At 37.5% G+C, this 27601-nt stretch overlaps 2 protein-coding genes across 8 annotated transcripts in view; one reads left to right on the top strand and one right to left on the bottom strand.

Moving 5' to 3' along the window:
* The window catches only part of ANAPC10 (anaphase promoting complex subunit 10), a 144218-nt gene that overhangs the window by 5907 nt on the left and 110710 nt on the right, over positions 1 to 27601 (bottom strand). For all 7 annotated transcript variants that reach the window (XM_077176990.1, XM_054633322.2, XM_054633321.2 and 4 more), the window contains one exon: positions 1665 to 1815. The gene's annotated coding sequence lies outside the window, so the exon portion shown is untranslated. The remainder of the gene's footprint in view (positions 1 to 1664; positions 1816 to 27601) is intronic.
* Positions 1 to 27601, top strand: part of HHIP (hedgehog interacting protein) — a 75409-nt gene that overhangs the window by 22247 nt on the left and 25561 nt on the right. The window contains exon 5 of the mRNA XM_054633473.2: positions 27055 to 27206. Coding sequence (XP_054489448.1) covers positions 27055 to 27206 — 152 coding nt within the window. The remainder of the gene's footprint in view (positions 1 to 27054; positions 27207 to 27601) is intronic.

Genomic DNA, 27601 nt, shown 5'->3' with positions numbered 1-27601 from the left:
GAATCTTATTAATGAGTGATCCAGTGATTCAGGTAGGGAATTTCTGTGATGCCATGAAGACTGCTGTGGAACACAGCAATTCATATGTTCAGTATAAGAATATGGTAGTAGACTGTCAGGCATTAAACATATTAACTGTGCTGCTCTGAGCCAATTATTCCAGAGTTTCTCAGGATCAAATAAGCATCTGGTCACCACAGGAATCTTTTTTCTGGAATGCATGATTAGTAGTGGAACATCTACTGTGCCTTCATGGTTGTGTCAAGGTATTGGAACAGACTGCCCAGGGAAGTGGTGGAACCATCACCCCTGGAGGTGTTCAGAAGGCAGGTGGAAGTGGCACTTGGGGATGTGGTTTAGTGGTGAACATTGGAGGTGCTGGGTTAATGGTTGCACTTAATGATCATAGAGGTCTTTGCCAAAGTTAATGATGCCATGATTCTGTGACATTTAATCATATGAATATTATTACTCAGGTCATTCAACATATAATCAGATAATTTTTTCTTTAAATTGCCACTACCTCGAGTCCTGGAAAAGCCTGCTCCAAGAAGTTATAAGAGGTTGTGCTGTCTTTGCAGTGAGGAGTGGCTACAAAATCTACAGTAAGCCAGGGATAAAATCTATTTAAAACTTCACGTGGGAATCAGATTGTTTGTGTTATTTGCTGAATTGCTCAGTTCTGTCACTGATAAAACTTCTCACATATTCCTCTTGATTGGATGTGTACATTTGTTCTTGCATCTTGCTGATGCACAGACAGATCTAAGTTAACACATACACTGTCCATTGATATCCACAGGATTTATATTACTGACAGAATAATTCACATAATTCACTCTAATCCTTCCATCCAAGTCCAGCAATTTCAATTTATTTCCCTCTGAACATTTACATGGATGAGGCTGAAATCAATGAACCTTTCTTGAACTTTTTGCCCTGACATCACAACAAGCTGTGCTTTCCTCCACAAAGCACAACTATCTTGTTGTGCTCCACAAAGGTTATTTGCTCTCTGCTCCCTTGAAAGCCAAACTTACAGTGGCTACTAAATTCATGACCAGTTGGTCCTGAAAGGGATTATTTTGATGTATGGAGAGAAAGGGGAGCAGTGGAAGGTTGTATTTCTCTCTGGACACTGGAAGGACAACTGAGAGGTCCTATCTGAATTTCTTCCTTCTTCAACCCAATGGGCCTGCAATTCTTCAGAGTTATTCAGAAACAGATTGTGAAAACTCTGGAAAGTTAATCCTCATTGTCCTACCAGACCAAGCTCTCAGCTATATATAAAGAATGGGGATAGTCCTCTAAAATATCAATGTTGAGGCACAGAACATAAGTATGACATATATTCTATGATGAACAAAGATTTCATTTTCATTCCAGTCTACAATTAATTGCACCAGTGCTGAGTGCAATCTCTATTTGCTGTCCTGCCCCTGTACTTCTAAGAGTAATGAAATGGTAAATCCATGTAAGACATGTGCATAGGCCCAGGCAGAGGGGCAAGGTGGATGAAATCACTGACATATAACAGTGATAATTTGGGGTATTTTGGGGTGTCCTGGAACTCCTTTCTCAGTGTATGAAAAGGGGGACTCTAGCATGTCTTTGGTGAGAAGCTGAAACACTACATTTCCTGTGTTGTTGCAAAAATGACAGACCTTGGATTTCTCCTGGAGACTGCAGAGGGAAGTGATGACAGGGAAGTGATGAAGACTATTTTTCAGCAGGACTTGCAGGTGAAGTGATGTCAGGTCCCAGGACATGGGGGTTTCTCACTCATCTGAGAGGTCAGAAGAACAGCAGTCAGACCTGTGGCACAACAGACATAATTTTTGAGGCCACACCTCACCTGTGACCTGCCCACTAGGCACCACAATTAATTGCTTTTAAATGTCTTGACATAACTGGAGCAGAAAACTCAGAAAGAAATAATGGTTAAGGTGTGAAAATGGCCAAATGTGAAAAATTCAGGACATTTTAAAGATAAACCACATTGAATATAATTGTTTATAGTGACCTTAAACAGTAACAAAACAGACACAATATTCTGCATGAGAATTCAGCCTTCTTCATGAATAGGGAGATTTTTTTTTTTCTTAATCAGTTCTTTGTAATTTTCGAGAGGGCAGCATTGCTATTGTGAGGACTTAATATACTTTAGCTGTGTTCAGAATCTGTAAAATACTGCATTTTAACCAAAGATTGCATAATGACAGTGAAATGTGCCTGAATTTCTCATTAAACATTTGCAGATTTTGGTTCTAATCCTAATAGGGACACAACAGGCCTTTGAAAGAGGTTGTATCTTAGCACCATATAGCTTTGTTAAAAATGAAGGTTTTTACCATCTAAAAAGCATGTGCCAAAAGCTTTTTGAGACCTCTATTTTTGTGTGAGAGCCTGCACTAGATAACCCTACTCGAGCTAGCAATTGTGGAACAGTGCAGTGGCTCTCAGGTTGTAAGCTGACCAGATGAAGAATTGCCAGTTTATTCTGAGGAAATTTGAATCAACAAAACATAATCGTGTCTGTTGATTTTGGGTAGCATGTCTCAGATTTGAGGAGCTGAGAGGGGAAAGAAGATAATACTTTATCATTTTACATGCACATGTGTAGATTTTAATGTTCTGTGTTTCCTTGAGAGGAATCCCATGGTGCCAATTAACCTAACTTATTCCAAAACAATTCTCTGTTTGGAAAGAATAATTTTCATTGTGGGTGTTCCATGAAATTGTATGCCTCATACCCTGTTATTACTGAGATGTGTGCAGTGCAATTGAGAATGCCAGTTTCTTTTCCATGCTCTGTATAGATTATAGCTGTATCCCACACACAGTGCTAGATAATCCCTACTTTAATTTTGTTATGTGTACAAATCCTTTTTGAACATTTAGCGGTTTAAAAAATGTAAAAATCCATCATCTTCTGAAACTACATTTGTTAAAACCAAAAGCTGAATTTAGAAGTGATCAAAACCAATGAATAACATGGCAATTATCTAATTAAAAGGAAATTATTGCTTTTGCTGAAATATAACAGGCAGATCATGATAGCCAACACAAAATGGCAAAGAAGGAATAAAGTTACGCAGAAAATTCCATGGTTTTTAGCCAACACAGTTTCAACCACATGTTTTTCTTTAATGGGAGGAGGTTTAACAGTCCACTTAGGCTCCAGGATTCATCATCCTTTTAAGCTCTTGGACACCCCAAAAACTGTAATGAGGTCCTAAGAATCCTTCAGGGAATCCATGACACACTGGAGCTCTCGAAACTAGTCTGTGTCCTTGGGACTTCTTCTCTGTGCTTTCCTGTCCACCAGAGCTAGGATTTCCTTTTGTTACATCCCTTGTACTGTGCCACATGGAAAAAGGGTCCTGTGTTTGTCTTAAAAGAGGTGAAAAATTGAGTAACACATTTACTTTCATAGTTAATGCAGCCCAACTGCTATTCCTATATATATTTCCCCCAGATGCCACAGAACAATTTTCTTTTATATCCTCTTACACACATTTTCTCACAAGCTCTTAAGTCTTATTCCTTAGACAGGATCAGCAAGTTGGGTTGAGGGAGGAACACTTCCTCCAAGGAGCACTGGTATATTATCATGTTTTCCACCCATTTTATCCCCTCTGCAGTAAAAGTTGGACAAATGATCTGCCCCTAATTAATGGTTTATATATAATTTTAGCTTTAAAAAGCAGTCAGAACTAATTTTTCCCATTACCAAAAACATAAAAAGCTCCAAAAGATGAAACCACTTAGTAGCTGACACTTATTTTTCTTCATTGTCAGTGTCTGCCTACATTCTCATATTGCTGGAATTTTTAAAGAAATTATTCCATAAATCTCAATAAAGTAATATTCTCGCTTAGATTTAATTTGGAAAATGGAATATACAATCTGTGGGAGAGAGGTCTGCAAAATACTCTCAACCATTTGTTTTTAATTTACAGCAGATACTTTTTAAAACCTTGATCTATCTTCACTGGCTTTGGACTGCAATCCCTACAGCTGAATTGCAACAACTTTAATTTATGTAATAATCATTATTTTTATGCTAACTGAACGCCTTGAAAAGGAATAAAAGAGGGAGTAAATCACCCAAAAACCTTTATATTTTTGACATTCTTAAAAATTTGGTGAATCTCCCTCAGCTGGATTCTCAATCACTGTAACAGCCCAGAGACAACACACAAGTGGTAGTAGATACATGGATCTGAGTGAGCTGTAGTGTTTGAGAAGAGGTTTATTTAATATCAAACCACATAAGAAAAGTACTTACTTGAGTTCTTCCTTAAAGAAAATGCATACCATAACAAACTGGATGCTTAATTGTTAGTAAAGAATGTAAAATGGTATTGTACACCTCACAGAGGCCTGGTTGAAGACGTGCCCAAGCACTATTGACTCTCTTTATCAAGTAGCACACCATGTTTAGGGCTGTTAAAACCCTGAGCACTTCAAAGATCTCATCAAATCAAAAGGATCTCAGATCAGAAGAGAGGTGATGTGCAACTTCCATTGCTGCTGTTTTCCTTCCCCATAATGGCCTTACAAGATATGACAGGACAATATTATCAGGACAGGATTGCTCCAGTGACTTTTTGAGGGAAGGAGCAAGAAGTCACGGTGCTCTCATGTAACAAGCAGGTGTGTGCCTGGGTAAATAAGCCAGAAGATCAAATAAACCTCAACAAGCCACCTAGGAGATCACTCCAGTTTGCCCCTACAGTGACTTACAGATCACAGCCCTGCCAAACCCAGGGGAGTTCCAAACATCATGTCCAAAGTCTGAAGCAGCAGACAAATCCAAAAGTAGGGAATATTAGGGAACTGCCTCACAGAAACCAGCCCCTGTGGGGTTTTACCCCTCTCCTAGTTCTCCCTAAGTGGGAAAAACCAAAACTATATCACAGACAGGATCCATGTTTCTCCCAAGGCCCGTGGGGCTGGGAGAACCGCAGGTACAATTGGACCAAACCCTTTATTTACAATTGTTTGGTAAAGAAATGTGTAATGGATTACTTAATTTGAAAGTAATGTCATCCTTGAAGCAGAAACATTGAAAACTGTGGTTTTTCTGTAGTTTAATGAGTCAGCATTTTGTAACTTGCAACATTTAACACTTCTTGTAGAGATACATTCTCCCTACAAATTATATTGTCTATTAAAAATTTTTGCTTTTAAATGAGTTTATTAAACTTTTACGGTACAAATAAAAAACCAAAAGGAACGTAGTTCTATACAATCCATATAATTCTCTGTTTTGTATAAAATGCATACACATTTCATCAATGTGTATATATTTTATTTTACCATCTGCATAAATATTTCAACTTCCAGAAGTAAGTATCCTAAGGAAAAAAAGGTAGCAAATGACTAAGGGAAGTGAACCTAATTTGATCCTTACTAACCTAGTAACTTCTGAAATCACTTTATATGAATCGTCAAAAAAAATTGCAAACAAAATGCATGAAAGAAAATTACTTTCAATGTGAGGAGAACTAAAATTATTTCTAATAGAGCCTGATAATTCCTTTGTTCAATAAAACAAAAATGCACTTTCAACAAGCCATGAATAATTTAGGTGGATTGAAACATCATGAACTACAATGCTTGGTACTGAATTTTATTGATTTCATTTCCTTAAGTGTTGTAGTTCATCAAGGTAGAAATTACAGATGATTTCAAAAAAGTGAAGAGAATGTCTTATGCATGTGTTAGATGTTCTAAATATGCAGCAAAGGGGAGGTTTTGGGGGAAAAAAAAGGAGCTTCAGAACTGAAGCACTGGGTTTTCAAACAGTGTCTGCAACGTGCTGACTTGGTTAGCAAATGTGTATGGCCACTGAGCAGTAAGCAGTGATAAAGCAGAAAGTGCAGAGGCTATTGCTGTGCTATAGTATCACTCTGTCTGGAGTATTCAGAGGAGCTCCCAAGGCTGGACTGCACAAAACTTGCACTTCTTCCATTATGTTTCCTTGTTTTCTGTGTGAATTCTGCCCATTTACAAGAAGGTAGAATAGTGTTTTCCTAATGCTGTCCTCAAGCACACAATTCTTCATTTGATCAAAATCTAGTGGAATTAGGATTTGTGTTCAACTGATTAAAGGTCTGGGTCCATGATACTTTGTTTCAATTCTAACTGTTTGAAACTTTATCGTCTTAATTTTGAGACTGAACATACACTGTGTTGTTCTAATTGCACTGGCTTTTTGCAAAGAACTTTGTACTGTATTCAGCCAAGTTACAGGGTTTCCAAGATCATGGTCTTGGCTCAGGATAAATGGAGCCAATGAGCTAAACAAATTCCTGCTTTCTTGGTTCTTATAGTACGAGAAAAATGGAAAGAGCAGGATACTTTTACTGCTTTGTACAAGTGAAACAATCCTGGAAACTGCAAAAATGTAAGTTAGCTGTGTTTATGTCAGAAAGACACACTATTTTAGAAATTATTTTTAGCTTTCTTTCGAAATGTGAACCATAAATTGTAACATTAATGAAGTAAACCTTTCTTGGAAAATTTAAGAAAAGTTTGATTTAAGATAATCAGTTTGGGATTTAAAATAATAAAGAAATTGAGACTAATACCAAATATTGTGCTCTCATAACATGTAATAGTAATAGCTCTGTGTTGAACGAGGATACACATGTCTATATTTGTTTCAAGTTCTGTTATTAAGAATGCTTTTCTAATGAGATAGATTTTAAAACTGGGGTTGAAATAAATGAGTAATGGAAAAAAAAAAGAGAAGGGACTCCTAATCAGGAAAACAGTGTACATTCTTTCAAAGTCATGTTTATAAGTTCAGAGAAGCAGTGGATCTAGTTCAAAGACAAACCATATTTCAATCTGCTTTTCAGAACTACCATATAGTTCACTACTAAAGATTGTTTTCAGCTGAATCTTAGCACAACAACAACTGATTGCTTGAGATACATTACTGGGCATCATCATGGGCTTTCAGTTGTAAGGTATCACAATTTCTGTGGACTACTGAGAGGGCAAATCTAGTCTTGATGCAGATCTTGAGCAAAATATATGAGTTGATTCAGGAAGTTAACATGGTTGAGCCACTAAATAAAAGCGACCATAATGTAATTAAGCTCAACATCCTCCCGTGGGAACCTACCATAAGGTAATAATATTAAAGTACTTTTCAAAAAAGGAAGATTTTTATATTGAGGAAGTTAGAAATAGCCTGAAGGGGAAAGTTAGGAAATTAAAATCCATAGAAGCAGCATGGAGGTTCTTTAAAAGTATCTTATTAGATTCAGGGAAAATATGTATATACTGGAACAATCAGGAATCAAGAAGGTGAGAAATATCACGAGGTACAAGGGAATGTTCAGGCCCCCAAAAAATAATAATCCTATAATAAAATGGAAATCCAACTCAAGTGGCACTAATAGAGCAGAATATAAATTCAGAACACCAGAGTAAGGGTTATATCCTGCCATTGTTTCACTGACAGAGTAAGTAGGAGTTTCCCATAAATATTCGTGGTAGAATGACATTCTGAGGTTTGAGAGGAAATTTAAAGGACAAATAGGGAAAAATACAGAGAATTTTTAAAGACATCATAATAGAAGAACTCCCTCAAGCTAAGTGATGATCTTTGGCAGAGGCTGGTTAGGGGGACCAATGGAGTATAAAAGGAAAAGTTACAACTTTATTTCTTTCCATAAGAGAAACTGAGAAAAGAACATCCTCTAGTTGGTGTTTAACATCTGCTGCTTCTCCACCTGTAGTATGAGAAGGGGGGAAAAAAAAAGAGGGAGAAGAGAAATCATTGAAAGCACCAGCATAAATTACCCTGAATATAAGTACTCGAAAGCAACTGAAAATTAGAGTAGTTAAGGTAATGAAGCTGTGCTATTTGTTTTTACAAAATTTCATCTTTCAATCTGGCTTTTAAAGGGCTCTGAAGGTCATCCTGCAAAATACAGAGAAGGGAGAACAAAAAATCCCAGATGAAAAATTAGGAGAATTGTGAAATTAGGCCCAAAAAAGCATCTTGTTTAAATGTGGATTTCTTGCCACAAACAGAATGCTGTCAAAGAATCTGTAAGATAATGAAGAGAAAGTAATTTATATCTCTAGAAGTTTTTATTTGGTGTTTCTGAAGAAAGTGGTATGAGGGATTGCTGCTCTTGCAATAAAAACACGAGCTGTTGTGGTTCTGACTCCACTCAGGCAAGAACTGCACTATACCAATGCCTCTGGACATATCTCCAGTACACTTCTAAATTAGGAGTGAAAAACAAATAGAACCAATAAATAATCCATATCTTTAAAATAATTTTAAAATGTGTAATCTTGTATTGCTTCCAGAAAATCAGCTGTTACTTTGAAAAGTTCATAACTAAGTGTCTGAATTTGCTGGTGATACAAGATTGAGTGTGCTGGAAGGAAGTCTAGAGAAATTTTTTTAAATATAAGTAATGAAATGGCACAGTAATTCAATATAACATAAAGAATCTTTCAACACACAAAGAGCTCTCTGACCTTATTCTGTTCTGTCCTGGAAAAGAATATAAGAAGTGTCAGTGACAACTCCAAAAATCTAACCATCTATAAAAAGCAGTTATTGAGCAGTATCTAAAAGAGATATTTGGGTAATGAACACTGTCACTATTTAACTCAGCAGCATCCTCAGCAGTACAGCAAGATACAGTTGAACAAAATAATATTGAAAAGGGTTTTGACGGCATCTAAAAATATATTTAATTTGGAAAAAGCCTGTAGCTTTTCTGCTGCTATAATTTATTATCCAATTGCTTACAAAAACCACAGCAGCCATGTAGCTTTCCTGGTAGGGAACTGGGCCTACTGTCAATAAAACTGGGTGCAGGTGGGTCCTATGTCTGCTGGTGTGGTAGCCTATAGAACTATCACCTTTAACCTTTGCTTCAGATTCCTTGTCCAGAAGTAACATAGTGCTAGTGCTTGTTTTCTGCATGGGACAGGACCAAGCATCTCAAAATTAGCTTCTATGTGAAACTTGAGGTATGCTGCAAAGCTTGGTGACTTGATAACTCATTTAGGCTACCAGACTCACATGTACAGGCTGGTTTGTGTCAGGGCTGGATGCAATAGAAAACATTTCCAACAGTAACTAGGAATTGTCAAGATATGCTTCTGGGGAAGCTTATAAAATTACAAAATATTGGACACAATATACAATAATACAATTAACTTCAGAGAGGCAGCTTCAAAGGCACATATAAAGTCAATGGTCCTTGCTCACAGAGACCTGCTGTGCTACTGCATGAAATTAAATATTGTTTGGTAAAAGGGACTCATTGCTCTATATAGATCAAGGACGTTATCCAAGATATCTGAATTGAAGATTGTAGTCCCTGTTATGAGTCAAGTGCAAAATTCCTCTCCTGATCCTTACGAAGGTTGTTTGGAATCCTTCTCAGGTAAAGACTAGAAATTCTAGTAAAAACAGAAAAAGAAAAGGAGAAAAAATCCCTAACAACAAAACAAGTAGCTTGATAGGTTAAATCTTTAGATTAGGTGCCTGAACTGTTTGTTTTTTTTATATATATTGAGTAGGGTTTTCCAACAGTACCTGCCACAGAAATGTTTTGCCAAAAACCCTAGGCTGGCATATGAGTCACAGACTCTTGCCAAGGACAATTACATTGGGGATGTCATTCTCTAATGTCCTTGTCACACCCAACTACCCCACTTGCAGAACAAGGTCCCAAAGCCTTCTATTCCCTGGGCTGAGCAAGCCCCACTCTGGTGGCCTCTCTGCAGAGGGCAAATGCTCCAGATCCCAGCCCCCTTCACACTGTGGCGTAGTGACACCACTCTGGTGCTGAGGGGCTGTAGAACTCAGAATTGCAGGTGCAGCGTCCTCTCTGCAGCCTCCTGAGTGCAGGGAGAAGGGGTTTCTCTGCTGCCTGTGCTCTTGTTAAGTAGCCCAGCCTGCTGCTGGTTTTCTCTGCTGCCAGGGCTCTCTGCTGGCTCACGTTCAATTCTCTGTCTGCCGAGACCCCACACTCCTTTCAGCAGAGCTGTCCCCAGCCAGTCAGTTCCCTGCCTGCATTGTTGCAAATGTAATGGGATTTGGAAAAGAAAAAGTCTGCAGGGATCTCTATCTGTAGCTCTGATTCATTCCTTCTGGCTGGGCTATCCAGTCAGAGGTAGTTCTTCCCCAGCACAACAAAGATCAAGGTTTCTGTTTAAAAACTAGAATCCAGAGATAGCCTCTCCGAGATATCTTTCTTATCCTCCACTCTCTCTTCCCACCACAAAACCCATCAAGCTGCTTTAAACACTGTAAAGTTTAGAACTTCATATCAGGCTGGCTCCTCTCTGTCTTAAGAATTACTTTAATTCCTCAAACAGCAATATTCAAATGAAATTTGCCAAAAGCATGGATGTGCATCAGAGTTCAGAAGTAACCGATGCTGTGATGTTGCTGACTTAATGGCTGTGAACTGCAAATATACACAGAAGGGTGTGAAAGAAGCCTCACCACTCACACTATTCCCACTGAAGACTGTCCTTTAAGGGGTTGATTTTCAGAACTCTTAATCACTGCTGTAACCAGATACTTAGACTTGAATATTTATTATATACGTAAGGCATTAAATACTTATTGTGATTTATAGCTTGGGTTAGGATGTTATTTTTAAATAAGCCATGTAAAGTACCTTCAGTCCTGTCCATTCACACACGCATGAGGCAGACTCCAAAATCATGAAATTGGCTTAAAAGCCACGTGCTTAAAGAGTTCATTTGAAAACAGGGGGAGTGGAAATTCACTGCCTCCTTACTTTTTAGTTTGATTTGTGTTCTCAGACTTCTTCCTGCAATCAAGAAGTCTGAAGGTTTCAAATTAAAAAGCTGAAAACCTACTTGCAGTGCTTTATTCAACTAATTTCAGCTTTCAATACACCTCTTATGCTCGCAAAGCTTCTAATTTAATTGCAAGCGTTGGCTACACGACATACTAAGATGTGTGTACACAGCTATGTAGCTGAAAATTCCACAACATAATGAAATATTAGTTGTAATTAACAAGAGACTGGATTGCTGAGGTTCTGTGGCATGCCTGCAAATGTTTGAGCCCACATTCCTTCCATACAGCCAGCTCTGACGAGGCTCATAAGTCCCTCATGCAGGGAGACTGTGGGAAGAGCCCATATGGGCAGGGAGCAGGGGAACCTGCTGGTGTTCTGGAGAATATCTGCTCTCTTTCAATCTTCAGAGCAGAAAGGGCAATTTTCATATTAGACTTATTACATTTGGTGTGTCCCTGGGAGATTTTCCTCTATCAGTTCCAAGAACAATTGCAAGGAAATATTTCTGAGTTTATGAATTTGTAGAGGAAGTGAATTTACCACTTTGAAATATGTTTAAGCAGTTACATTTTTATTCCTCAGATATAGCAAACTGTGTGTAGCCTGCCATTATTTCAGAAGTTACTGTTCTTTTTCTCCTAAGGGAATATGGTTTCTGTAGCTTTAGTGAGGCTCTACTAATTATTACATACCTCATATTTCTAAAGAAGAAATTATGTTTATGCAAGCTATTTTTCTTTCAGGAATTGTTCCGTTCAGTACTTAGGTATAGATTGCAAATGTGTGAATTTCCTATTCCTTTTTGGGGGGAAGAGAGGGTAATAAAAAATGTTGGCATTAATGAAGGAATAATATATCAGTGTATTACAATATTCTGACAACTCTAGTAAATTTTTCTACCTTGAGTTTGAATAACTGTCGCATTTAGCTAATGTCCATTCAAATGCAAAAGTGTAAATAATGACATAATTTAAAACAGATGCCCAAGTCTTCCAACAGAAACAACAAAATCTGGAATAATTAATAATATTTACTTAAATTTCAAGTTTATATTAAGTAATGCAATGGACCATTTGAAAATGCTGTCAGGGGTCTTTGGATTAAATGGGTCCACATCATTTGTGTACTGTGTATCTTTGAAATATGACTTGAAAGATATAATCCCAGTTGATAATTCCATTACAAATTGACTCAACTGGCAGATATTTTTCTAAGGACAAGGATGCTGATGAGACAGTCATGCTGAAGCAACAAAAAATGAGTCCATGACTCCTCTAAAACTTTTTTTTAAGTTTGATTCCAAGAAGCCATTGCAGACCAACTGTGATAAATGTGCATTTGTCACATGGAAGGGAAAATTGTTTCCTACATAAAACAATTATGATGGTTATTTCTTTTAGGAGAGAGCCACACCAAAGAGCATGGTTCTTTTCTTCATGTGAGCCCCAAGACTCAGGACTGAAACTTTGGTTCTTACAGACAATCACATTTTTGACAAATTGCTACTGCTGTACTCCTATCATTCCTGGACTGTTTGGGGTTTGGTTTTGTTTTGTTTCAAACAAGTTACAAAGATGGCTTAACTTCAGAGAGATTTTCTTAATGAAATCCATTCCACCCAGAAGGTGTTCTCTCTAACAAATGGGAAACATCACTAAATTTAACCTAAAGTCTGAGCATATGGAAAGCTACATAGATGATGTCAGACATTACAAATATTATTTGTACTTGCTAGTTTACTTCAAGGGAAATTATGAGAATGACATCATAATGATGACTGACTAATTTTTATTAGTGTTTTCTCTCTGAAACTCTACACTTAAGTGTTATAAAGAAAAACAGCTTTTAAAATGCCGTATCTGTTATTCTTTTCTAACACTTTGTGATTTTCTTATTTATAAAAGATATTCATATTTTAAAATACCATAGATACTATCAGCTCTTATTCTACTCCTTTGACATGTCAAATATTTTTTGTCAAAAAGAAAAAAGATATTATTTAATGCTCATAAAAGATAGGAAATGATCACATCTTCTTTTAAATTAATTGCCGCTTGGGTTGGCCTACGAACCTATAAACTCTGCTGGAAGACTTGTAGCTAATTTCTTTACAACAGCTTCTTACTCTGGGAATGAATTATGTTGATGAAGGGGTGATGACCAGCTTAGGAATAGCGATATGTTCCTGCAGTCAGCAAAGACAAATCACAGGGTGCCACAACTCTGGAAACTTCCAAAATCCACAGAACCCGCAGAGCTGTATTTTACAGCAAGGACCCCGGTAACGCAGCGTTGCATAAGCACTTTTTGCAAAGGTCTGCTGGGTCATTTTGCTGAGGACCTCTTAGAGGATCAGCTCCAGCTCTGCAGGGCTGCTCAGGCAGCTACTCTGTTATCTTCAGAGCCGGAGACAGCAGCAGCCAAGGACACCAATAAAGCAGCGTCTCCCGCAGCAAGGCAAGGAACGTTCTTTGAGCCCAGACAAAGGGCATCCCTACAGGAATACTGTGAGAGTCATCAAGGGATGAGATACGATGATTCAAGTCAGTAGGGACTCCACAATTAAAACCTGGTGGGTGGCACAGCAAGCTGGAGAATTGTGGAGAATTCCCCTCCCTATTTTTAGGAACTTAGTACCACCAGACTGCATTCCTGGGCTCTTTCCTGAGGACAAGATTAGGCCACAACACCACAAATCTCCATGACCATATTAGTATCTTTCTCCAAATGCTCTTGCCCCATTCAGCACTGTGTTTATGGTTGACCTCAAAGGCAATGGTCTTATAAATGTGTTTATGGTTCAGCATGTTCATAGATGTTATACATATTAGGACCTTTGTTTATCTGTGAAGGCTTGTTTTCATGAGAAATTAATATTTATGGTATCACAGTGCTTACACACTCCAGGGTACTTTAAATGCTGTGCCCCAATGGAGCCATCATATTCATGAATTAATTTAATATGCAAAATTCAAGGATGAATTTAGCATCAATAATCCCTGCCAGATCTGCATATTTGGCTCTGACTTCTGGCATAAAGCGATCCATTGTCAGTCTCAGCTCCCACATGGATATATTTACATTAGGTGTGCAAAGGCAAGTTTCACAATGTGACTCCCATGGCTGAGTTAAAGTCCCAGGGGTAAAGCTTTTGAGAAATTGCCCCTCTCAGTCTTTTTCACCCTCTTGCCTTACAATGCTGAGTGAGTGTCTAACTGCTCTTATTTCATTCCAGTGCAAAGCAAATAAAGTTCAGCAAATAACTAAGGCTTGGTACCATCATACAGCATTACAAAATTTTACTTCCAGAAAATCCAGCAACATCTTCCATAAATGATGTGTATGTGAGTTCAAAGATATCCCAAAACAAGAGGTGTAGGTTGTATCAATGGCGTCATTCAGCTCAGCACAAAGGAAAGTTAGTTCTGAGACTGATTTGCAGAGCAATACTAAAGAGAGCTACACCACCATATAATGGGCCTATGCTCCAAGGAATGCTCCCCTAACCAGCCCCATTTGCAAATGATTTTCAAGATAAAAATGAGCAAATGATCTGTAATAGATAATAAACAGCTAATCATTACATCACACATACCACATCAGTTAATACAGATACATTTATTAAACCTCTTTTATATATGACTTAACGTTAAAGGATTCTATTTTATCAAGGATTCAAAGGGATTAGAATTTAATTTGTTATTTTAGTATACTATACCTTTAAATTGTTGACATATAAGTTGTATAAATAGAAACACCATAAATCTCTTAAAAAATGTACCATAAATTTTTTATGTATGACCTTTAAGTAACAGCAGTCTGTTGCATAACTCTGCAGGGGAAGTCACATGGTGGAAACCTCATATTTCCTTAAATTTATGGTTGTTTCTTGGTGGTCTAAAAGACTTCTTTCTTTTTTTTTTTTTTCTAAAGTTGTAATCTTAGTAAATTGTTTAATGTTTGGTCTAATGCAGGTCAGTGTAAGTTCTTATTTAGATTTATAATAGGAAATATATAATGTCAGATACCAATGAAGCCTGGCTAATAAAGGATAGGATACCAGTGTTATGTTTCATTATAATGATGTGAAGATAATGCCTTTAGCTGCATAACCACCACGTTAGCTACAGACCATAAAATAATCTTTATGAAATCTCAGAATTTTCTAAGAGAAAATTCTCCACTTTTTTCCAGTACTTTCTTTTCCTCCTCAATCAGAAGCACTTTTGATTGATAAATCGCCTCATCAACATTGTATCAGATCTCATTTACTGACACCAAAAATCAAGTAAACGCTGAAGTGGAGAGAATTGGCTGCCTCATGTTATCCTTTTTTGCACTAGAAAAAAAAAAATCAGTGGAGTTCGGGCATGTGCCTAAATACTTGCTGAATTAGAGCCTTATGAAACAAAATTTTATATTAAGGTAATGATCATTGCTATTACTTAGAGGAAATTTTACTCTTTTCAACTCCAAAAGTGTTTGGTTTACACTCAAAGCACTGTTATCAGCATCAATAGAAAAGGCCTGCCTCAAGTTAAAACATGCAAGGGAATATAAGTTGCGTGAACAAGAAGAAATTATTAGTGGTTTTCCACCTCCACTGAAATCCTCAGAATCCAAAACAGGAGTTTACACCACTTGGCAGAATAAAAATTAAACCCCACTCAGAAATGTCAATATTTAAAATACGTAGTACAACCATAATTTAATGAGTTCTTTAAAAATACACAGGGCACATACATGAAGTGCAGTTTTCAAAACCCTTTTTCCCCAACAGTGGAATTGAATGTTGCAGGCATAACCACATTTGTTTATTCTTTACTATAAAATAAATCCTTCCAGATAGTTCAAAGGCCATTTATTTAAGCCTTAAGATATGCAAATCAAGCACGTGTGCACTGTTTATATCCACTCATGTTCCACTTTTGGGGCTACAAAACCAATGACATTTGATGAGAATTTAACCTACAAGGCCAAGGAAAACTGTATTTGTCTAAATGCTGGATGCAAGTGTATGTAGTGAATATGTGCATAACACATCAGCATAAACAGCTTGGAAAATCCAAGCCCTGCACAGTCATAAATCCTCCCCTGAGAGGCAGATGTGCAAGGCAGATGTGCATGTTCCACAGGAGATGCAAGTGAAAGCAGTGCTTTGTGTGTCCAGCCTGGCAGAGGATGAGGGCAGGTTTAGATTGGATATGAGGAAGGAATTCTTGACTGTGAGGGTGAAGAGACACTGGCACAGGTTGCCCATCAATCAAAGACACCCAGTGGTGTGCCTTCAGTGTCTTAGGAACATTTGGTTCAATTGACTTTGGTCATCCTGTCTAAAGGTCTCAGGTGCTATGCAAGTTCAATGAAGAAAAGAACTGAAGATAAAATAATGAAAATTCATTTTTCCCTTTTCTGCATTCAGACTTCTGGATATGCACTAAAACAATTGATACATGTTAAATTAATATCTCCAGGAATGTTAAACAGTGAGAAATCAGATACATTAAAATCTGCTGAAAACCAAATTAGGACCAAGATACAGTAACAGCCATTTTACTGCCATCGTATGAGCATTGCTCAGTTAAGGAACAGGTAATTTGTAAAATGAGTGTCTTTGAGCCTGCAACAGGGTTAATCCAGAATCTCAACAGGCATGAAAGCTTAGCAAACCTTTTATTTTCTCAATATTTTTCTTCAAAAAGAGCATTTAGAGCCTGAACTTAGAGGAAGGATGATAGTACTCAAGGCTAGTCTGGAGCAGAAGGCAAATGTGCACCAAAAAGAGAGTCTGGAACTTTTTCCTATCCAAGGCAAGGCATTCATTATCCTCACAAATAACAGAAAAATCAGCACTGCTGGGGCTTTCACAAGTAGATGAGGGTGTCAAGGGAGAGGCAAAAATCCATCCCGCAGGCAGCGAGTCTTAGGAACCTCAGAATGCTGGCAATGGCTTCGTTAGAAACCAGAGAGCCTTCCTATGCCAAGAACAGACACTAAAATCTCAGACAGTTAATGCCAGAACAGGATAGAGAGGAGTGAGAATATTCTGAGATTTTGAAAACATACTCTCACCAAGTGTGGACTGAAAGGTTCTCAGAAAGGGCCAAATGAAATATTTCATTTCAGTGTTGACATTCTTTTAACTAAAACTAATTTCTAAACTGAAAACAACTCACTGAAATAATCAAAATTCCCACTTTTACACGTATTAGAACTGGATGTTCCGAGAATTTCAGAACTATTTCACTTTTTGCCCCCCAAATACAACATGTGTGACAAGCAAACCTCCATTTCCATGAGGGAAAGTGGGGGCTTGGACAAATCAGCATTCTCCAACGCTGTCTTTACTGAGAGATCTTCCAGCCTTTTGTACTGAAGACATTTTTCATAGTAATTTATTGGTTGTCTTAGGACAAATGAGTTCTGAAGTTCTATGTCTGCATCAGCTATTGACACACACAAACATATTCCTCCAATTATTCCATATGCATGCAGTGCCTCACCCTATTTCATTTTTATAACTGAGCATGCTTAACACATTCCTTCTTTGCAATGTCCAAAACTATCTTTGCATTCTCAACAAGAAACATATTTCTCATTCACACATCTTGGGCCAAACCCAGATGGTATTAGTTTCCTACAAGGGTATTTCCTGTATGTCTGAATTGTCAACACGGCTGTGGATTGCCATCATTCTCCTCTTATATACAGATCCTAGTCATGGAGAGCAAACCGTATATCCTCCACCGCCCTGCTTTTTCCACTTGGCACATTTCATAAAAATATTCACGTCTCTCTTCAAAATATTAATATTTTTTCTCACTATTTTAGTTGAGAGGTAAAGACAAGACCTGTATGAGGGATCCACAAAAGAAATTATTATTTTAGCTTCTTCTGCTGTTTGCAAACGTCTGTGGAAAAAATCTGGATATCTCTGGATTTATTTACTCCTTGTTTTCAGGTAGCTGGCAAAATACATATATTTCTTAAGACTTACTGAAAGAGCTAAAATAATTTGATTGGTTAGGGCAGTATTTAAAGCCAAGCTTAACTGCAGCAGTGTGAGTAAGTTGCTCACTGGCCTTTCTGCCCTTGGGCTGCTCAGATCCTGGGGCACTGGGAGGTTGAAGGGATTGGCAAAGAAGTGGGAAGAAAAATCCTTGGGCAGTATCAGAGAATGTATTTTTCTTCCTAGCCGCCATTCAGTACCTTTTCAGAAATGTGAGGGTTCAATGCTTAAATGTTTTTCTGACCCAGGTACAAATATGATGCACATGCATGATTTTTGTTGAAAAAATGCAATCATAGACTTTTTTGGATTATTTCTGGATGCATTTGTACCAGGACTCCAAAAAATGCAGTCCTTATATTTCAAGGAGTTTGATTTTAGATAACAAATACAGTTCCAATGCTCACACTCACATGTGGAAGCTTAAAACTCAGTAGCAGATACTGGACATCTAAATGGGTTTTCTGTTTGCATTTGTGCCAATAAGACAAGCCTTTCTGGAATGGCTGAATGGTCAAAGAATGTAGGCATAAACAATTTCAATACTGGAGTAAGAAGACATAGCAGACTGGCCTAGCCTGTAGTGCTTTTGTATGTTTACTGGTAAAATCTTGAAGAACATTTACTGAGCTTTATAGCTCAGTAAATATAGCTCTAAATACAAAGTCTGACTTTGCCTATTATGTTTAGCTCAATAATTACTGAGTAAACCAGCAACACATGCAACCAGCGTTTGCTTTGAAGATATGACACGTTATTATCAAAACTATGCTGAATGCTGATGCCAAATAGAGGCTGAAATATGCCTTGCCATGCATCCAGATTTCAGAGTCCAAAAGTTCTTTGGATATTAGAGAGCAGAATAGCATTTGCTTTATCTCTAGGATTTGCACACACATTTTTTGGCAACTGAGAAATAGTGACATGTTCCCATCTTTCAGGCCTGCAGGCAAAGCCTCATGTTCTATGTGGGGTCTGTGCCCTCAGGAGAGAACCTCAGACAAGATCATAGGTGCTATATGAGCACAAATTGCAGTCAACCTTTTTTATCCTTTCTCTCTCTCTACTGTGTTCTTTATGCTACTTGAACTTCTATCCCTCAGATTGTCTCCCACTCCCCTACTAAAATCCATTCAGATAATGCTGTTTTCCAGTTTCTTACAATAAGAAGAAAAGGAGATTTGAAATATCTTGCAGAAATCACTTTTAAGCCTTTCCTAAATACCTTCAGAACCTTAGTGACTAAAGCCAGGAATTTGCTTAAGAAATAACCTTCAATGGAGAATATTACCTTTATATTTACAGCAAAGATTGAGCAACATTTTGATAAGCCATGGAACTCACTCTTTTCTCAAAACAATGACAGAGCTCATAAAGGCCACAGTTTAATCCAGGTTATGTTGATTATCATGGTAATACTTGGCAAAGGAATAGAAAGGGTGGGGACTGAATGAAGCTCCTCTAGCCCTTTATTAATCTCTGGCAAAAGGTATCCTGTTGAAGGGGTGGTTTTTAGAATTCTTTTAACCATTTCTTTTGCAAGATGCAGACTGCTAGCAACTTGCTGAACAAGTTTTAATATCCATTAGCATGCAGACAAGGGTAAGGACATGGAGACCAATCTAAGTGGAAATCTAAAGCTTTTTTCCTTCAAGCTGGCTGTGGTTTTCTGTGTTCTCTCCCAGCCCCACAATATTTAAGTACATAGCTCATGTGAATGTACCGTTCCTTTTGCAAGCAGAAAAAGCAAATACCTGCTCTAATAGGTGACAGCTCAGCACTGGGAGCCAAAGGAGAAAGGCAGAATTGTCTGTAAGAGTAATGTCATCATGGCATATTCCTATTTGCATCCCTCTTTTTTGAAACTAGTTCTTTTTAATGCCTACAATTAGACAGATCAACATTTCTGGTTTTAATTTAATGCAGAGAGTATGATAATTACTGTTATTCTGTTCTGAATTATATCCCTAAATTTCCATATAAAGTGGTCACGGTAAAACAGCATGAATTTGTTTTCGATTATCAGAGTATAGAATTTGTTGTAGGTTCGTTCATTTTACATAAGCACTGTCAAATTTGCTCTGTGTCACTGTACATCCTTTTTTCCCCCTCTCTCAGCAGAAAAGTCTTACAGCTCATTTAAAGTGCTGTAGACTTTTTTGTGGACATTTATTAAAATTAGCAGCCAAAGAAGATCTTTGCATGGTAGTAGGATTTTTATTTTTCCATAGCATATTTTTATCCATAGGAAGGACAAAAATGACAGCAGTGATTGGCTGAAATGTCATGCTATAAAAAAAGCAACTTATGTATTCAATTGTAATTCTTAGAGTATTTTGACAACTCTCTGTCATTAATCTGCATTTTAAACAAAATGAAAAATTATATTGAATATGCTCCTGAAAAATAAAGATAAGTTTTATATACATAGTGAGGGAAGGAGAGCGTGAGAAAATCAGAACAGATGGCTGAAAGGATCATAGTCAAATTAGAGCATTGGTAGAAGAGCAAGTCACTAAGAAGATTAATTTGTATTGTTTGTGTGTTTACAGAAAAATAAAGTCAGATAGCATCAAAATAGGGTGGAAGTTTTAAAAAGTCATTCTTGATTGGAAGGGGCAAAGCCCCAGTTTTGGTGACTGGGAAAAAGGATTATTGGTGTCTTGTCATCATGTCATGTATTTGTGAATGTTAATGGAACGTAGTCTGTTCTCTGTGGGGCATCATCTGAGCCAATTTTATTGGACTGCCCACTGAAAGAGAGTTGTAAAATTTGCCTTTATCACAGAAGTGGTGTGGAAAGGTGGGTAAAGCTTCAGAGCAATAGAAAGGAGGAGGAAAAAATACAAAGGTCATCAAGTCTATTCTGCCCTATTAATGAAGGATTTTCATGGTCAGTAAATTTCTGAGCACTTACTGCATTCTCATTCACTGGAAGGAAGCTTTCTCTGCTATCCTGGAAGGCCAATTCTGCAGCACAATAGACCTCAAACCAATCCAGCAGAAAACCTGTCAGGGAAAGACAGTCTGCTGTGGAAGAATGCTGAAGAGGAAAAGTGTAGGAGAGCAGATATGCCAAATAAATAAATAAAAGAGCAGAAAGTGGAGGCATGCCAGGGAACTGAGAAGGAGCATACTTATTTTTTACCTTCCCATAGTGGCCTCCGCTGGTGAACCACTCACTGAGTTGCTGGTGGAATGTAAAGCTTCCTTGAAAATAAATCCAGCTGGGGACAGAGGTGGAATCACCACCTGTGTTCCCAGAGGATAAATGCTGCTTACAGCTCAAGAGGCCTCTGTGGTGCAGGAAAGTGTGTAATTCACACCTTCCTGAGCCAGCTTTACTGAATGCAATAATCATCTGGTCTTTATTTGAATCTCCCTCTTCCGGGACTGATTTCCACTGTCTTCTGTTATTCCAATTCTCCTAAAGCAGTGCAGTACATAAAGTTTCTCAGTCCAGATGCAGACCTCACATGGGCTCATGGCCACCTCCTTGCAAGCACACTCGCAGCCCTGTGTCGCTCTGCCCAAAACCTCTCAATTATTGGCTGGCTCTGGGCAGTCTCAAAGCTTTCAGCCGCTCCCAACCAATAACTGGGAGAGTTGGGAAAGCAGGATTCCTGTTGTACCAGAAGAGTGTGAAGGAGGCAAGCTGTGGGTTTGTGTTGGGTTGGCATCTGCATTTATAAGTTTCGTGTACTTTCTTTAGGAGGACGGGAAGAAAGAATTGTATTATCAGGGGACGAGGATTGTCATTTGGATTAAACTAAAGACTTGCCCAGCAGAACAGCAAAATCTGGAGTTGAGGAATTAAAAAAATAAGTACAGAGGACTAGGACTAGAAGTGAAAGGTCCTGCATTTAGTGACTGGTATCTTCAAAGGACTGTGAAGGTAAGGAAAAGAAAAAATTATCCCCCCATATCAAAATTTTGTCTTTGCTGCAACAGAAGTAAGAAGAAAAAAATAATTAGGCTTTAAGTTCTAGTGCTGTCAAACATCAGAACAGAAAAGTTTGTGATGGATGCACTTTGGCCATTTTCAGCTAATTCCTGCCCTGTACCTAACTGAATAAAAAGCATCTCTAACTTCAGTAGGTTTTGTGCCTAAATTCCAAGCCAGAGTACAGTCCTTTAAGTATTTCTCATGTATAAATTAATTTGTAACATGTTCCTGTACCTAAAGTTATTTTAAAGTCAAGTATTAAAATAGTGCATTTGTTAAAATCAGTAAAAAATAATGAAAATGTTTTTTTAAAAATCCTTAGACAACTGCAAAGCCCATTATAAACAGAGAAAAAAGCAAAGCTCTGCAACACAAGAGGAAAAAGGAAATGCTTTGGAGATAGGGTCTAGTATGCAGCCCATACTGAGCCATGACATCAGTGTAATTATTTTCCCCTAAGGTAAATGTCTAATGTTACAAATCCTTCCCTTGCCAGAGGCCTCAGGCCCCACAGATAGCAAAGCACTGGAGTCCTCAACACCCAAGAGGTCTCGCAGAGCTCTGCCCCTGCAGCCCAGACAACTTCTGCTCCTTCCATTCCATGTTTGCTGGGTTTCCACCAGGCAGGGGCAATTCCCTCTTGTGGAGCTCAGAGTAGGTGGTGCAGCTTGAAGGGCAGGGTGTACCCCTGCAGCAGACCTTGGCAGGCTTCTGCTTCTGCTGGAGTCACGTTTCTGTTCTGTGCCGGGCCAAATTTCCAAAACATGGCAATTAAGCAAACACTTCCCACTGAGAAGAATACCTGACACTGATCTTCAGCCCTCCTGCATCTCGTTCTGAAGAGTTCAGATGGTGTTGCCTGATAAGAGGTTTTACCCTTCACCCATGTTTTTTTACAAATAAAACTCCTTAAGATCAAACACTTGGTAAGGCATATCGGTTATGCTATTTATTATGTAGGAAATAAACTAAATTAAAGGTGATTATATTACTTCAACAACTTACCCAGCATTTCTGCTATGAGAATAGATGAAAAAAAAGAGATAAAGATATTAGAGCTAAAATATTGGGTGTTGAATTTGCATATTTTAAGCACAGCCCCTTTTTAAAAAGGTTGTTACTCCATTCCAACATGAGAGTGAGTTTGTCCAGACAAAAAAGTCAAGTATAAATACCATTATATACCATATATTTATATGTACCCATCACATTAGTACTGTTAAGTATAAATACCATTATTTTATAAGTATTATATAAAGACTGCATTTCAAAATCAATTTTAAAGGAAAACTTGGAATATGCTACCTACATTGTTTACTATTAAGCCACACAGAGTAATGGAAATAAATGGTCACGTCTGGTTTTGCTTACTAGCATTAATTACTACTAAGGATATGTAATTAAGGGTCATACTTACAATATGATCTATTTTAAATTAAATAATTTAAAATACCAGTTAAAGCATTCCTGTGTATTTCTCTGTATTTACTATAGGTAATAGCACATATATTGACATAATTAAATGGCAGCATGTCTTAAAAATAAGTGCAGCATATGTTTCTGAATTACAGAAAAAGTATAATATCTTAATAATATAATAAACCTTCTGTCTGTAATACCAGAGGTGTACCAGAGTACATTTGAAAGCACGCAAATTGGAAGCAGAGCCCAGCTAAGGAGTGGTTACATGAAAATAGCACCATTCTATAAAAATCCAGCATTCACATGTCTCACATCCAGTATTCACAGGCAATTTACTTCTCTTTGTGTTAGGTCAAAATACAAAGTGGATAATTTTGTGCACTTGTTTAACATTTTTACAAGTGTAAATATATTATAGCAGAAATTGCAACGCAAAAAGAAGTATCAAAAATATCCTTCAGTTGGGAACACATACTGCTGCAATATACTTTTAGAATGTTTTAGACATAACATAGCTAAACAGCCCTTTAAAAATGAAAAATATAGAAACACTTTGTTTTAATGTTTACTTGGCTTTGTACTGACTTTATGGAATTCTGATTAAATTATTTCGCGGCTGTGGTCTTAAACTAGACCAAACTGGGGTTTAAAGGTCCGAGGTCCCTGGCCTAAGGAAATCAGTTTTGGTAAAAAGTGATTGGTAAAAAGCTACAGTATTGGTGCAGAAGGTGTCACAGCCACGAACAGGAGAGGGGAGCCTTCAAGCTACAGAGCAGCACAGGCAGACATCGAAAGTGGGAGCTGCCAGATTTAGTTACGACACAAATTTCACATTGGCCCCAGTCCACAGTATGTTTAAGTAATTAATACTCATTTCAGCCAACCATCATTCTTTGTCTTCAACAGACATCCCAATGGAATACAAAGATTTGTCTCATTCTTCTTGCCCTTCCTTATACAACTGACAAACATTAATGGTTATTCCATCAAATAGTGCAGTGCAGAATCTCATATGAGCTGATTTGTCATCTACAGTTTGTTGGTGCTGGTTCCATGAAAGGGAAACTTTCAAAGAAAAGGATGTCAATAACCTTTTAAGCTGCCAAGAAAAAGATATAACTATTTGACATGGTATACACAGTAAAGACTGTAAAGCCTGAGTGCTGGTTTCACATCAAAAGTCCATTGATAAAAAATAAAATAGAGGAATATTCTATAGAGAAAGTCTGAGATTTTGTACAGAATTATTTGGTTTGATAGTACTAAAATTACTACTCCAAAGGGATTTTGCTGGGTATCTCTCCATTTACCATGCAGCATATGAGGCAACACTACAGAAAACTATATACTTTCTGGCACATAGAGGGTATTTTAAAAGCTATGGAAGTGTGGCAGGGATTTGGTTGGGAAGAACCAAATCCCTGCCACAGGTTTGCCAGTTAGTGATAAAGTTCAAAAAACACATGAAGAATCGGTTTCCAAAACCAGGAAAACTAAATATGGAAAAACTCATCTGGATTTCTAGTTGAACGTGAGCCAACTAATGTCTTGATGCTGCACTGATTTCAGTATCTTGGAGGGATATTCACAAAGTTTTTATTAACTGCATGAGTAAATAGACTTTTTAGAACAAAATGTGTCTATCTGACTTTGAAAAACAGCAGTGTGACTTTTCAAGAAGCAATAGAAACAATCTATAAAGTGATACACTGCTCTCTAACAATCATGCAAGGCAGCAATAAATAAAAGTCAAGGTCTGATCCTACAAATGCAACTTGCCATAGTTACTACCTTGCAGGTCCAGTGTTTCATTCATTTTTCAAATTCTTGCTTCATGTGTACTTCATTAAAAGCTCTTAATTTAATTTTCACCTGTTTACGCTTTCAACAACTTCGCTTTCACATTGAGACGGCTGCCATGGCATCCAGCACTAAATAAAATCTTCAGCTCAGTAACAAAAAGATCTTTTCTTACTAATACTTTCAATAACTCACCTTGCATGGCAGACCTAGTGTGACTCACTGACATTCCTGGGCCCTTAAATGAGTTGAACTCATCTCTCAGGAGAAGAAATAGGACTGTCTTTGTCTGGGCACAACAGATAGAATCATTCCTCAGGAATCTTTGAAATATGCCTTCCTGTTCCCAAAGCAACTGATTTGCCTCCCTTTGCTTCAGACTTTATCAGAGCAACTTGGTCAAAGCTCTTAGAAACTCAAACAATAATATCTACAATCAGTTCAGACTCAGCTGCAGAATTATTTTTGGCACATAAAGGAGAAAGAGCTGGATTGGCAGTCCCTTCATCCATGATGACTGCAACTGATTTGGCAGCTCTAACTAGACTTTCAAAACTAACCTCTCTGATAACCCCCTGAAACTAAATTTTTCTAGCAAACAAACTAGCAAATTTTGTCTGCCTCTAAATTAGCAGGATCCAGATTTCATTGTACAAATCTGTTTGTATGGAAATCTCTTGACCTATTTACATCTCCATTTCTGACTCAGGTTTCTTTTTGGTGGTTGTGATTAAAAAGGAAGTACGGCAATCACGTTGAATTAAAATAAATTAAAGCTGTGCACTTTCCCAATTAGGCCCTTTGTGGGATGACTTTCAACAGGAAGACAGGCCCATCCATCACTCTGAAGTGCAAATACATTTTAAAGCTTCATCCTCTGTTATAATTTCAAATTTCATAATTACTTATCTTGGGTGTGGTTAGAGTTGCAAAACGTGTCTCCTTTTGGGTGCAGAGCTAGAGCACTTGAATCTACAACAGAGTCACTGGTTCTAGTTTTGAGGGGCTGGCAAGTCCTGAGTCAAACCCCAAAACTTCTATCACTTTGTGAATAATCACATATATTAATTGAACTTGAATTGTTAACTATGTGCTGTGTTTATTTCCGTGCCTCAGCTTGGCTCCCTGTATTGCTTCAAGAGCAACAAATGAATCTGAGTTTTATTCTTCATTTATACAAATACAGTTTTAGGCATAGTAATAGTACATACATTCTTAGAAGCTTTTTAGAAACCAAAAAGCCTTCTATTTAAGTTGACAGGGTATTTGAATTGTCACAGTACATTACATGGATTGGATGCTTAACATATAACTGTACTAATCTTCATAGCAAACATAATAACAAAAGCAAGTTGTTCTGAGATTTTTCTATTTCTATTTAAAAAAAAAAAAACAAAAAAAAAACCCAAAACCCCTTTCCAGTGAGGGACCACATGTAAAACTATGGTTTCTCTGCACACAGACCAAGGCTGCTTATTACCTACAGTACACCAGCTATGATGAACAGACCACCATAGTTGTGACAACTGATGTTGCTGCCTCCAGGGTAAAACAAAGGTTTACATATTACACAAGCAATTTAACTGTTTTCTAAACATATTGCCAAGACAGTGGGAGTTGGCAGCCAGCACTGTGTTTTAGGTTTTGGATACTTGGATTAGAAGTGACTGCTGATTATAGACCTTTTTATTCGTCTTCTACGAATTACAAGCAACCTAGTAACCCAGCAAAGAATCCTTCACAGCACTTAAACTTGTCTTCATGGCTTCCCAAAGATTACATACACAAATCACTCCACAAAAGTGGCGTAACAGACTTGTGCATAGATAACTACATAAGGCAATTGTCTTGTTCTAACTCTTAAAGACTTCCCCAAAGTGAAATGTTTTATAATCCTTTTTGTGCAGTAGTCAGGAAAGAAATAAAAGAGTTTGGGCAAAGATTATCCACAAGAAAGAAACTTTTTTTTTTTTTGGGTTCCAGCTGAAACACAATAAAGAACATAATTAACTTCACAATTCTTTGTGTTTTTCATTTGACTGCAGGGAGGAGATGAAAGAGGACTGTTAAGCCTTGCATTCCACCCCAATTACAAGAAAAATGGAAAGCTGTATGTGTCTTATACCACCAACCAAGAACGGTGGGCTATTGGACCTCATGACCACATCCTTAGGGTCGTAGAGTACACAGTATCCAGGTATCAGTAGAAGTCTAAAATTAACAAACTCTGTATTTCTCAGCAACCTCTGCACTTTAGTATTTCTGATTTCTAAAATGAATATGAGTTTACAATGTATGAACTTGGGCACCTGCAGAAAAACTATTGTGGATTTTATTTCAAATAGTAATTTTGGAATGATAGTAAGAGCATAGTTTTTTTCTTTTTAAGACTTTTTTTCAGTTATTCTGTAATTTTTTAATTATGATTACTTCCTACTTATTGTGTATAGGCAGCAAAGTAATTGTTTGTGAATGCTGGAAAATTGAAATTTCTCAGAAATAACTGTTAGGCATTTTTCCACCAAGTTACAACATCCACATCTCGAAGTATAATTTGAATGAGTCAAGTGTATTTTCAGAAAGAACATAAGA

The sequence above is a fragment of the Agelaius phoeniceus genome, chromosome 4 (assembly GCF_051311805.1).
Source record: "Agelaius phoeniceus isolate bAgePho1 chromosome 4, bAgePho1.hap1, whole genome shotgun sequence".
Lineage (NCBI taxonomy): Eukaryota > Metazoa > Chordata > Aves > Passeriformes > Icteridae > Agelaius > Agelaius phoeniceus.
This window is presented reverse-complemented; position numbering and strand designations above follow the sequence as displayed.